At 38.9% G+C, this 14,146-nt stretch overlaps 2 protein-coding genes across 3 annotated transcripts in view; one reads left to right on the top strand and one right to left on the bottom strand.

Moving 5' to 3' along the window:
• Positions 1–7,375, top strand: part of LOC126458128 (sialin) — a 311,357-nt gene extending 303,982 nt beyond the window's left edge. For both annotated transcript variants that reach the window (XM_050094964.1, XM_050094963.1), the window contains 2 exons: positions 2,134–2,219; positions 7,085–7,375. In XM_050094964.1, the coding sequence (XP_049950921.1) occupies positions 2,134–2,219; positions 7,085–7,204 (206 nt within the window). In that variant the 3' untranslated portion in view covers positions 7,205–7,375. The remainder of the gene's footprint in view (positions 1–2,133; positions 2,220–7,084) is intronic.
• The window catches only part of LOC126458129 (5-methylcytosine rRNA methyltransferase NSUN4), a 94,548-nt gene continuing 87,650 nt past the window's right edge, over positions 7,249–14,146 (bottom strand). Inside the window, exon 8 of the mRNA XM_050094965.1 lies at positions 7,249–7,541. Within this exon, the coding sequence (XP_049950922.1) occupies positions 7,397–7,541 (145 nt within the window). The 3' untranslated portion in view covers positions 7,249–7,396. The remainder of the gene's footprint in view (positions 7,542–14,146) is intronic.

The following is a 14,146-nucleotide window of genomic DNA, read 5'->3' as shown; positions in this document are numbered from 1 at the left end:
CAGTCTGCATTATCCAGAATACCAAGGACCAGTGACAGTAGTTGTGGGCCAGCTTGTGCGGGAGAGGATTCAATGACACCCTTCCCCATCAAATCATCCCATGCATCCAGGCCAGAGGGAGTGCAACATCATATTGATAGCAGGACTCTTAACTATAATATACCACAAGTCCCTCGAGCAATAAACTGTGCCCAGTAGCTGGAAGAAAGCACAGGTCATACCCATCTACAAGAAGGGTAGCAGAAGTCATGCGTCTGCTGTAGAATCTTAGGATATATTCTGAGCTCAAATGTAATGAGGTATCTCAAAGAGAATGAGTCCCTCCATGCCAACCAGCATGGATTCCAGAAACATTGGTCAGACAAAACTCAACTCACGCTATTCTCATGTAACATCCTAAAAGTCATGGATCCAAGGAGTCAGATAGCTGCAGTATTTATTGACTCCCAAAATGCATTTGACTCAGTTCTACACTAACACTTATTATCAAAAGTATGATCATGGGAGGGGGGGGGGGGGGTATTAAGTTAAAATTTGTGGCTGGATTGAGAATTTCGTGGTAAGGAGGCAGCATCTTGTCTCGGATAGAGAGTCATAGACAGATGCAGAAATAACTTCAGGTGTTCCTGGAAATGGATTGTAACTTTTGCTGTAGATGTTGTATATTGTTAACTTGGCAGGCAATTTTAATTGTAACCTCACAATTTTGACAGGTCATGCAGCTATCTATAATGAAGTACTATTTGGAAGAAACTGCACTAATATTCAGGTAGATCTTTATAAGATTTTTTTAAAGTGGTGCAGTGATTCTCAATGTGCTTTAAAATTTCTAAAATGTAAAGAGTATTATATGAGTACACTATCAGTGAGTCACAACTGATGTCATTCAACTGATGCTAATATGTGGGTAGTAGTCTGTAGGGATATGTTGTTGTTGTTGTGGTCTTCAGTCCTGAGACTGATTTGATGCAGCTCTCCATGCGTAGGGATATGATATGGAACAATTACATAGGCCCAGTCATAGATGAATCATGTGACAAACTTCATTTCATTGGCAGCGCATTGGGAAAATGCTGCCAGTTTACTAAGGAGATTGTGTACAAAAAACTTTTGAGACCCATCACAGAATTTTGCACAAGTGTGTGGAACATATACTGAATAGGTCTAACAGGGGATATAGAAACTATATAAAGGGCAGAATGAAAGGTAGAAGTGCATGCGACTCACAGGAGAGTATCATAGAAATACTGAAAAACATGAAGTGGCAGACACTTGAAGATAAAGACACCATCTAGACTTCTATAGTCTACTCAACAACGTTCCAAGGACAATTATTATGTGAGGAATCTAATAAATGATATACTACTGCCTCCATGTATCACTCCTGTAGGGATCATGAAGACAGGATTAGATCAATTAATGTGCACAAAGAGGCTCCATACATGAATGAAACAGAAAGAAAAATCAGTTGGATATAGATCACATGAGGTGCTGCATAGATAGGATTATTCTGTTCCATTTGTGCTCTGCAGTCAACCAGCATGGGAATCAATGTGAACAAACTTTGTTAAAATTCAGCCATTTACAAAGGATCGTGTATTTTATCCTACTGTACTCTAGGGCACATGCCAAGTCATTGATTTTCAAATGAAAATTTTCACAGATCATTGCTTCCAAACGTTCCAGTGTGACATCACTAGATAACTTAACAGGGTGACCAGAATGCCCACTGTTTCTGAATACTCTTTATCCTTCGTTGAATCCCTGTATCCAATTAAACAAAGCTTCCCATGAAATACATTTGTTACCTTATACAGGATGCATTTCATGATGAATGTTCTGTGTAGACAACCTTTTCATCTAAAAAAAAAAAAAAAAAAAAAAAAAAAAATTAACTGTACAGTTTTAGTGAGGCACGCTCCTGAAACACACATGCTACCTTGCACTGGCAACATAATAAAAACTGTTGATTGCAGAATACTGTGTATCGGCTGTCTTCAGCCTCCATGTGCTGTCACATTCTAGAAAGAAATGGGTACAAAATTTAAAATGGTATGCAGTATTTTGGCATTTATTTCTGACATACTTTTGTATTAGAAAAAAATTAAATTGATAATGACTTTTTTGTTACAGGCACAATGATGGCTATCACAAATACTGTAGCTACAATACCAGGAATTACTGTCCCTGTGCTTGTGGGCTACCTCACTGAAGGACATGTAAGTATGGAAGAATTGGAGTTCATATAGAATCTTATTAATTTCTGTTCATTTTTATAACACTAGATCCTGCATCTGAGTTAACTTAAAATGTTCCCTTGCGATGAATAGTTTAAAAATGAGTGCACTATTTGCATTAAAATAAGAAGGTACAGTGCTCCAGAAGGAAATTATATTCAGATCAGGATGAACCAATTTTTAGCTTTAGGTTTGACTTTATAGATATGTGGCTACGCAATCTATGTTATAGGAAACCATGTTTAATTATTTGCTATAGTAGAAAGGAAAAGTTATACCTTAGTTTTTCGGTAGCACTGGTGCCCACCTGTAGCTGTGTATGTCTTACTAGTTAAAAATAAACAATTTTCATAGGGAAAAGTTATTGCATGAATCATATTTTATACTTAAGTCTGTGCCTTTATATCTTCTTCCCCAGCGCAATAGAAGATTTTGTGATCCAGGATTTTGTATTTAAATTATTATGTAAAATCACATCATGCATAGTAGGCCGTATTCTGCTGATAGATAACACTGTCTAACATCAAATAATATTCATGATAGGTGGTGTTGGTAGTGGTGGTCTTCAATCCAAAGACTGGTTTGATGCAGCTACTCTACCCTGTGCAAGTCTCTTCATCTCTGAGTAATTACTGAAACCTACATCCTTCTGAATCTGCTTATTGTATTCATCTCTTGATCTCCCTCTGCAATTTTTACCCTCCATGCTTCCCTCCAGTACTAAATTGGCAATCTCTTGATGCCTCAAAATATGTCCTACCAACCGATCCCTTCTTCTAGTCAAGTTGTGCCACAAATTTAGTATCGGAGGGCAGCATGGAGGCTAAAAATCGTAGAGGGAGACCAAGAGATGAATACACTAAATAGATGTAAGTTGCAGTAGGTACTGGGAGATGAAAAAGCTTGCACAGGATAGAGTAGCATGTAGAGCTGCATCAAACCAGTCTCTGGACTGAAGACCACAACAACAACAACAACAAATCCTCATTAGTTATGTGATCCACCAATCTAATCTTCAGCATTCTTCTGTAGCATCACATTTCAAAAGTATCTGTTCTCTTCTTTTCTGAAATCTTTATTGTCCATATTTCACTTCCGTACCTGGCTACACTCCATACAAATACTTTCATAAAGGACTTCCTAACACTTAAATCTATATTCAATGTCAACAAATTTCTTTTCTTCAGAATTGCTTTTCTTGCCATTGCCAGGCTACATTTTCTATCCTCTCTACTTCAGTCATCATCAGTTATTTTGCTTCCCAAATAATAACACTCATCGACTACTGTAAGTGTCTAATTTCCTAATGTAATTCCCTCAACATCACCTGATTTAATTCAACTGCATTCCATTATCCTCATTTTGCTTTAGTTGATGTTCACCTTGTATCCTCATTTGAAGACATTCTCCATTCTGTTCAACTGCTCTTCCATGTCCATTGCTGTCTTTGACAGAATTACAATGTTGTCAGCAAACATCAAATTTTTTATTTGTTCTCCCTGGACTTAAACTCCTACTATAAAATTTGTGCAGGGCAAAATTTGTTAAGTCATTCAGTTCTGTTATTATAATCTGTGTTGCTATGCATGACATGAATAAAAAAAAATAAATAAATAAAAAAAAGAGAGAGAGAGAGAGAGAGAGAGAATTTCTGAACAGGGGGAAAAGATTTGTGCCTTTCAAGCTGAATTAGATTACATGAAATTTAAACAAGGTAGGTTGAAGGGCAAAAGAGATCATGGGAACTGGTAAAGTTAACTTTATATGAAGTAGGAGGGGAAGAGCCTCATTCATCTGTAGATGATAGTTTTGTCACTAAAAGTCTTGTGTACCCCACTAAGCGTAGGTCGGTACCAAAAGGGAGTAAAAAGAAAGGAGTCTTCCTGCTAGGTAACAGCCATGGTAAGAGTGTAGACCAGATGGAAAAGGAGAAATCAGGAAGAGAGTACCGTGTCACAAGTGTTGTGTAGCCACATGCTAGCCGTAGCCAAGTGACAGAGGACATAAGGAATTTGTGTAAGGATTGTAACAAAAAAAGGATCAGGTTATTATTGTAGGTGGAGCAGGAAACAACCTGGCTGAAGATGAAAATTACAGCATTAGTGGTACGCTGGATGAAATAGGAGTAGCAATTATCCACGCAAGTGTGGACCAGCTCTCGGTCAACACTGCTGTGAGCTGTTTGAACACTGAGTTGGGCAGACTGCTGCTGGCTGAAATTAAATCCGATATGAGTGCAGTTTCTTGATGCTACAGTAGGGAGTTGGGGTGATAAGGTAGAGGAGTTTCTTGTCTGTTTTCTCAAAATAGAGAGCTCTAGAAACATAGACATCCTGTGCCCAGGGGCGATTCTAGAAGTCGGTCAAGGGGGGGCTAATGGGGTGGGTGGGGGGGGGGGGGTGAGGGGAATGGAATATCGCTTAAAAAAAGGAGAGTTGGGGGTCCTCCACCGACAATTGGTAAAATTTGGCGTTGCTTAAAGTAGTTTTTGGTAATTGTTTTGGTATTCAGGGTAAAAAAATGTGCATTAATAAATAATAAGACACCAGTTTTAAGTTAAATGATATTTATTAGTTTAAATAGTAAGCTATTTGTCACTCTTATTCTTTTGTTAAAATGTGTCTGAAATACATTGCAACCTATATTGCTATATAGTTATAAAAAAATGATTGAATCTGTTGGGGTAATATATTCCCTAATTTCTTAAGTCATTTTATCCAATGTAATATGATGCTCCATTGGCGTGGAGGGGGGGGGGGGGCTATAGCCCCCATAGCACACACCCCCCCTTTGCCACCGCCCCAGCCTGTGCCCAAGACTGAACACAAGTTCCGAAACAACATTGAGACAAGTAGACTTTTTTGTGATCAGCATGCAGAAGTTTGTGCTTGTCAATTAATACTGAAAAAATAGTTCACTTTCAATTGTGACTTTATATAGATCCCCAATGGGAGATTCTGAACTGTTTGTAATGAATATGGAGTCCTTACTATGCTCTCACACAGCACCAAGCAGTTAATAGCCTGTAGTAATTTAAATGTAGATTTTCTAAAGGATTTTGATAGGAAAAGTGATACAGAATCCTCTTTTGGATCCTGTAATTTTATCTCAGTAATTAAGTTTCCAACAGACTGGATATAGACTGCAGGACCCTAATTGTAATGTTTGTGCCTTAGAGTATAGATACCCCTCAGTGGAAATCAGTTAGAATAATTAATGTTTTTAAGAATGGTTGACAAGAGATGACCTGGGATAAAATTTATAATGAACCAATTACTGACATAAAAGTTAATCGATTCCTGGGTAAATTCATATCATTATTTTAAAATAGCTTTCTGCATAAACTAATTTAAAAAAAAAAAACACGGGCCACTTGGAGGGTTAAAGTAGCATGTAAAGGAAAAGGGAAATATATCTGATGCCAATAACAATTAGAGATCATGAAATAGCAGTAAATTACAAATATGACTCAAAATTACTAAGAAAAGTTATTAACAAATCAAGGAAAACACACATTGTCAGAAATCAATAATTATTCCACATAAACTCTCTCAATTTCAAAAAGATCCAACATATTCAGTTCTATATATCTAGAGGTGCTACACCAATGGTAGTTGTAAGACATGGTGGGGAATAAGAACATGGTTAAGACTTTAAAAATTTTAGGTGCCTATAGTGAAGAAAATGTAAACTGGAAAAAGCACTTTTTTGCACTCCTAAAACAACATGGTTCAACCACATTTGCTCATCAAATCATTGAAAATCTAGGGATGACAAACATCTGCAAGTTGACATACTCTGCATATTTTCATTTAGTAATATCATGTGAAATAATGTTCTGAAATAACTCATCTTTAAGAAAGAAAGTCTTCACTGCTCAAAAATGTGCTGTCAGAATATTACGTGGTATTCACCCGAATTCATCTTGTAGATCTATATTTAAGGACTTGGGCATATTGACTACTGCTTCACCGTATACTTATTCCCTCATGAAGTTCATTGTAAATAATCCACTGGAAGCCTAAAGGAATGATGATGTGCATAATTATACCAGAAGAAACAATGAGAGTTATTATCCCCTATTAAGGTTGTCTTTAGCACAAAAATGAATGCACAGTGATGCAACCAAAATTTTTGATCATCTGGTGATATAAAATACCTGACAGACAGCAGAGTAAAATTTGAGGTCAAATTGATAAAGTTTCTCTCCTTGAAAAGTCTTTTTATTCTGTAGAACAATTTCTATTATTGTTGTGTCTACTTTTGTAATATCTAAAAGATTGTGGGTAGGAATTACTAACTCACGTGTGTGTGTGTGTGTGTGTGTGTGTGTGTGTGTGTGTGTGTGTGTGCATCCATATTTATACAAATTAATTTATCTTCTGAAAGTGAACTGACTTGCTCCACAACATAATGATTTGTCATGCAAGTACTCCATAGAACATAAAACTAGGGTAATTTTTAATACTACGTATGCCTATGACTACGCAGCTGTTCTGGTATTCCATATTTTGAGAGGTGTCAATCATCTCTTAAGTTGTATGTATGTCTCATTCGAATGAGAACTCTTCTACAAAGTTGCAGGTGGTCATTGTTACTACTAATTCAGTTTTATATCTGCTCTATCACTGCTCTTGCATTTACGTTTTCAGTCAAAACTTACATTCAGTGTTTCCATCCCAATATCAAAGGAATTTCAAATAACACCCCTCCCCCCAAAACATAATTGTGTAACTCTTAGTGTCTTGTTACAGTACAGGAATTATTAATTAAAAACTAGCAAGAAATGTAATTGTGAAAACAGGTTGACTGCACTGTTATTTATACTTTTTTTTTTCTTCCCACAGCAAACAATTGCTCGGTGGAGGGCAATTTTCTATGGAACATTTGGGGTTAATATCTTCCTCTTTATATTCTACATGATATTTGGAACAGGTGTTGAGCAACCATGGAACAAAATTGATTAGCTGCTATTGGTGTTGATGACTTATTTAATTTAAATAGTGTCAAGCTTTATTCCTATTTTGTGATAATTTTATTTAAAGTTACATTGTATTTAATATTGTGGAAATGTGTACAAGTGATGTGTATGTGCAAATAACACTTTGCAATAATAAACAATATTTGTTAACAAAATATTCACAGCTAATTATTATGCTTCATGCAGTCCTCATGAATTTGCAGAAATACAGTGGCCCAAAGTTAGATGGTAGGAATGGCAGAACAAGATGACCATAACGCGAACCATTTCTGTGGCTGAAACGGAAAATGCTTCTAGCAGAATCCAGGGCTGACGTCAGATCTCTAGAAAAAAAAGTAATCAAACATATCAAAATTTGCTTGGTTCAATGTGTTAAATGTCTACAAGTGCAGTGAACAGTGAGGAACAAAACTGCTTTCACAGGAAAAAGAATCCACATCTATAAAGCAATGAAGACATGACTCTATGCATACATTACACTTCAACACAAAAACATTTTCTGCACTTTCACAAATATTCCTGTCATCAGCTGTTCCCAGAGACAGGCAACCCTACTAACAGTTCCTCTTCAGTTTTTACTGGATTTACCTCTTCAGTTTCTACTGGGCTTTCATACACTGACTACTTCATGTAACCCAACAGGGAAAGATTCATAGGTGTGTGATCTGGTGATCATATTTGCCAAGGTACAGAATCTACAGTTCATTTTTTAGAATTCTGGGAATTTTTCATTGTTTTAGTTTTCAGTTAAATTTTTGTGATTTTGACTGGTAAGAACCAATACTCATAACAAAGGATATTAATGTATCCCGCTTCTGCAGAATAATACTGCAGCAACAAAACATGAATGAGAGAAAAAGAAATGAAAATAAAACTTAAGTCGCAAAGGAAATTCGCCATATACAACAATAAAACACAGTGCTCATACAAGCATCTGCCAACAGCAACGTGTGTCAAAGGCTTTAGAAAGACTATGCAATGCTTCCTAACAACAAATTGCCTCTGATGAGCGTGACGTGACAGCTGTTTACATTAGATTCGTTTGAGCAGTTTGCGGGCAGGCTCTTGTGAATGTGCAGTTGAGTTGCGTATGAGTAGTACCTTCTCCTGCTTCTGGCTACAGATGTTTGGCTGGGTGCCACTATCCAATATTGCCCTGGTTCAGAAATATCAGAGATCTGGGGCTGATCCACAGAGCAGTCCGAGTTGTAGTGGGGAGGTGGGTAGTCTCCACGTGACCTGTGTTTACGTTTAGTGATACTGCTGTTTCCTCTTCATTTATTGGTCTCACATTAAATGAAAACAAAACAGATTTCTGTGGCCAGGAGATATCAAATGAATTAAAATATGTACGCATAATTATGGAAAGCTAAAATATGTTATTAGTTTCAGGTTTTATTTCCACCTTTCTGACAGTCAAGCATTAATCGCCTTGCAGAACAATGAACTAATTTTTGTCAGTTTGCTAAAGAGCTTTGGCTTTTATTAATCTTTTATGGTGAGGCAGTCAATTTATTTGAAAAGAAGTGTTTAATTTCACATTGTTGGCTAGTTTCAACTGTTCGCCGCATTTCAAGTGCACATTTTCCATCTTCTAGCTTGTATGAAATTATGTCATAGTAAAGAACCAAACATGAGATAATAACAGTACTGGTAGTCAAGAAAATTTACATCCGAATCTGGATGTAAGTATCCTCTGATGTCTTGTTTCTTTTATGACATAATGCAAGATCTTTTAATGCTTTACATGTACGAACATGCAGGCTTCCTGCATCACCGTAGTTGAGCAAGCGCAGTGACGCCTGTTATCTGGCGCTCTGTGGCAACTGCTGAAACGAACCAATTTCCAACAGGTCATGGGAAAATATTGCAAATGGTGGTTTGAAAAGCATTACTTTCAGAGTAACTTTCCTTTTATGCAAGATGAACTATGTGCGAGAATGTACGATGAATTTCTTAAATCACAGAGCGTTTGACTCTCATTTAAAAATTAACTCTTTGAGGATCACCATCTAGAAGAATTCAAACCCAGAAGATCAGACATTTACGTCATTATTAAAAATTTTACTGGAAGGTCAACATCATATGTGGAAGCTTAGCTTCTCTTACAGTTTATTAATCTTCGAGACCAATATTATATGTAAAAGCTTTTTTCTTGTGGCAACACTATTTATATTAATTTAAACCATTAACGTTTCTTATTTGTGTGTTCACGTTACTTAAGAGTGATCTTGCTATTGGCTGACTACCTCACATGTCCTGCGCTGTCATCAGCTGGCGAGATCACGTGACATGAGCAATGACTGGCTTACAAAAGCGTGTTGCAATCTCGATTTCTATGCTTCAGAAAGTAACATGCGGTGTTTGGTGGAATTCGAATTTATACCTTTGTAACACGAAAATATGTAGCGTACATGTTGCTGCACATCAAAGATCTTTCCAAAACTTGTTTTTTCCCCCTGAGTTTCGTTTTCTAAAGTGCCGGAAAATTCTACATCGGTGTATAAAACCATAAACATTCAAAGGATTGATAAGTTTTAGTGCCGGGGAGAAGTATACTATCACTTAACGTGGAAAAAGTGTATCTTCAACCGGCAAATCGAGGAAAAATCCGGGAATTTTTTTTCCTTGTCCATGTATACACCCTGTCATGGGTGGGAGACTAGTTGAGTCGTGTTCAGATAGCTCTGTCAGTAGAGAACTTGCGCACGAAAGGCGAAGGTCCCAGGTTCAAGTCCCAGTCCAGCACTAAGTTCAGCATACACTCTGCTGCAGAGTAAAAATTCGTAATGGGAAATGATACTTGTTTTGAAACTTATTTATCTGTAGGCTTATCCAGATTTCTGGACGCTATATAACGCTGCACCACACATTCAATGCTTGTCTGCACATTCCTGTAACAAAAAATGTCCCATCTTCAACAATCAGTCATGAACTTGCACATTCCTGTAACAAAAAATGTCCCATCTTCAACAATCAGTCATGAACTATAAACAACAATAAATTCCACTGTGAACACAACAGACAAAATTGTCATTTTTTTTTTTTATTTTGAAAAAGTTTGTGCCAACAACCTTGATGTGATAGCCAGTGATTTGTTTTGAGAAACATAAGCACTTCTCAGATATGTACCTCACACACATTGCTCACTCACGACTTCTTTAACCATTGGATTCTTATTACTGTAAAATATATTAAACTGAGTAATTTTGATCCTGAAAGTTTAGCACACACTGTCTAAGGCGACTCTACTTATAACTGGGGAGAGGGGGGGGGGGGGTGAATTTTTTATTACAACTTAATGATGATCAAGGGTACAAACCAAGGTACATCTCGATGCTAAAACTAGAAATTCACAATTGTGCAATGGTTAAAATCACAAAACATCTTGATGGATGATTTTATGGGAAAAAAATGTGGATGAGCTGGTCACCAACCCATCCTGCAATCAATTTCAAAACTTTCCAAACTGAAGTTTGATACCAAGGTTCTGTGGGTCATTGTTTTCCTGCTACACCAGTTTGGCCTGTGCAGTTTGTTTCAAAAGTAATGGGTAGCAGAAAGTGGGAGGTTTGTCAACGGCTATAGAGCAGATCTTTAACACTACTTTCAATAGTAACAGATTAACTATTAGTGGTAATGGAACATCTTTGCAATGGTGAGCAGCCTGTAAAATTCCAAAAAGCCCAATTGTTTGCAAAACAGTTGTGAATACACACACATGAAGTAAGAGAGGTGACTGAACTCATTGGGAAGCTTAGGAACATCAAGAGACGGGATGGCTACATGCTCCAGACACACCGGCTCTGTGTTCCCAGTGCGAAAGGCTGCAAGTTGTTCCTGGACAGTGGAATTACAGGATATTGTCATAATCACCTAAACAATCTGCACAGGCTGAACTAATCTTAACTGCAAGCAGGAAAACTTGGGCATCAGAAGCATGTCACCAATTCACAATGTGATCGCAACTATTAGATAACTTTGAAATCCACTAACAAATTCCCAAATATTGCTCCTCTTTGTTCAACGGCACATCAGTGACAGCAACAGCATATCAGTTACATCTTAGAGCTAGTAAAATTTACAATACTGACATTGATGGTTTTAAGGCCATAGTAGAGATACAATACATTTCAGTACCTGCCTCCACCAAAAACAATATGTGCCCTAATGTTGGTCACTTCAACATGGCCGAAAAGGACAGTTATCTCAGTATTGGCACATATTTTAGACGACAATGGGGCAATTAGCTGGAAGGATTTTATGGGACAGATATCAGCCACAAAAATTTGTATGTTCAATAAAGACATTATACAGGCCATAACTGTCCTAAACCACTTTAAAAAACTAGTAATCATAGACACTTAAGGTGCAGAGTAAAACTAGTTATAAATCTAGAAAGAAAGACTCATCAGGCAAGAAGTCACTAACAAATATTATCATGATTTATTACAGCTTAGGATGGCACAAAGATTGGTGGAACAAACAGGCAGTTCCTGTGTTTAGTGACAGTGGAATTCATGAAGTGAATGGCTAAACAGAAATGAAATCCAGAGCGCAGTGAAAGTTGTATACAAAAACAGTCGGGGAGTAACCTGAATTGAAAACATAATACAGGCTAAGCCAATTACACTACTATCAATGGCATGTGCCGAAGGCTTCAGAGAATAGCAAGAACTGCAGAGTGGTTGCAGGGCTGCGTTATTTACTAGCATTCTGCGTTATTTACTAGCACTCCTACGTCACTTTATGGGCCCACATGGCATGCCTGCGGCTGTGGCGGCACCATCTACAAGACACAGCTGTGGTACAAAGCCAGAGTATCTCTGACCTGTATTCCATACTGATACTCAGGCTAGGTAGAGAATCCGAAACACCGTCAGATACTAAAGCTCTTCCTCCTATAATCAGCACATGGCACCAGATATGGCTCACCCCACACTGACTTCATCGTGGAAGGGGAGAGAAAGGTGCTGGAATCCCCATCAAAAGCTCCTACGGTAATTCCTCATTGTGATGCTCCAAATTAGAGGCCGGTGCTACCTGTGGGACTCCTGGCTGATCGGGTTGGTCTGGAGTGCTGCTTGGTCCTACCTGCAGGAGACTGGATGTCATTCCCGGTTGCGAAGGAAACAACGGTTTGGCCTTCGTGGACACCTCAGTCCAAGAATGCTCAGCATCCATTAACTACTTGGAGAGAGGGTTTTTGATGTTGGTGGGAGATGAAAGACAGCTTAGTGGGTGGAAATGGTTCCACCTCTATTGGCTCCCATTGCTGGTCATTGTCGACCGCCTATCTCACACAAGGGCGGAAGTTGTAGCAGTAGCAGACAGGCTCACGGGCAGGATTTTCCAGGATGTGGTTGCATAAGTCATGCCTTGTTGGCTGCTGGTGAACGTCTCATTGTGGCCGGAGCTGATTTCGATTACCGACTAGGTATTTATGGCCAGCTGCAAGATCAAAAATTTGCTGCCCTTTACTGCCAATGACAACAACTTGGCTACACCTGGGGTTTCAACCACAAGTTTGAGCCCACGCAGTAATATGGCTGTCTGCATGGACAGTCGATCACTGAGTTGGGCACAGCAGGTCGAAGAGCAGAGAACGGGGTCTGCACCCATGTAAAATTTCAGCTGGACTATGTCCATCTTTGGGGTGGACTGGTAGGTGATGGGAAAGCTGGTGACTGCTTTCCTGGAGTCAACTTGCAAGTCGATCACCGAGTTGGGCACAGCAGGTCGAAGAGCAGAGAACGGGGTCTGCACCCATGTAAAATTTTAGCTGGACTATGTCCATCTTTAGGGTGGACTGGTAGGTGATGGGAAAGCTGGTGACTGCTTTCCTGGAGTCAACTTGCAAGTCCTGACCAACTGTTCAGCTTCCAAGTTGGATGCTGGATTGAAAGGGGTGGTGATTAAGTGCTTGATACCACTAGGTTTACAAAAGTCCTGAAACGAGATGCTGTGAACTAAGAGCCATTGTCAAAAACTAGAATGGAAGGTGCCACTTCTACTGGAAATATAATGGAGAGGACATGAATGGTAGCTACTGTGGTGCTGATGGCCACCTGTGCCACATTCAAAAAGGTGGAGTGGCCATCAAAAACTATGAACTGCATTGCTCCTCAGTATGGTCCATCAAAATTAACAGGTACTCTTTGCCAGGCATGGTCAGGGTGTGGCGTGTGGCTGAAACACTGTGATGAGCCTGACTGATTGTGGACACAGGTCTAGCTGTTCTGGAGTGTGTGTCTGTTCTTTGGTGGGATCAAAAGCAGGCCAGTACAAGTGATGCCTTCATTCTGCAGATTCCCCAATTTGCAGTGAGGAGAAGCTGGGGAGTTGAAAGAAGGCAAAATTCCCACCTGGCATTCACAGTTGTCCACGGTGAACAATATGAAAGCTTCAGTTATGTTAAACCAGTTTCACAATGAGAAATAAGTGCACCATGCTGGGTCTGTGCCCTTAAGCGGGTACTGTGCCCAGCTGTGCTGTGCTGCACACAACACACGGCAGAGCAGTGATCATTGTCCGTGTCTGTTGCTACTTCACACACTATAGTTGGGCATTTGGTGAGGAGGTGTCTTTGACTGGCGTCTAAAACAAAACACAGTGCGTCGTTTCTGTCAAACTCTGCATCTGGGACATATGGCAACTGGGAAAAAGTGTCCACATTTGAGTGCGTATGGTGGGCCAATAATAGATCTCTTAGGAATAATGCCCACTGATACAGCCACTGCACATTTTACCAAGACGTTCTGAGTGGAGACCATGTAGTGAAATGAAGGGCTTGTGATTGGTGATCAGGTGAAACATAGTACCATATAGACATATGTGAAACTTTTGAAACTTTTTGATACTCATTCTCCATTTGCAAATAATTTTGCTGTGCTGCATTTAATGTTTTAGATGCAAACATAACATGCTG

Source organism: Schistocerca serialis, chromosome 2 (genome assembly GCF_023864345.2).
Source record: "Schistocerca serialis cubense isolate TAMUIC-IGC-003099 chromosome 2, iqSchSeri2.2, whole genome shotgun sequence".
NCBI lineage: Eukaryota > Metazoa > Arthropoda > Insecta > Orthoptera > Acrididae > Schistocerca > Schistocerca serialis.
The sequence above is the reverse complement of the archived record's forward strand: the minus strand, read 5'-3'. Positions and strand labels throughout refer to the sequence as shown.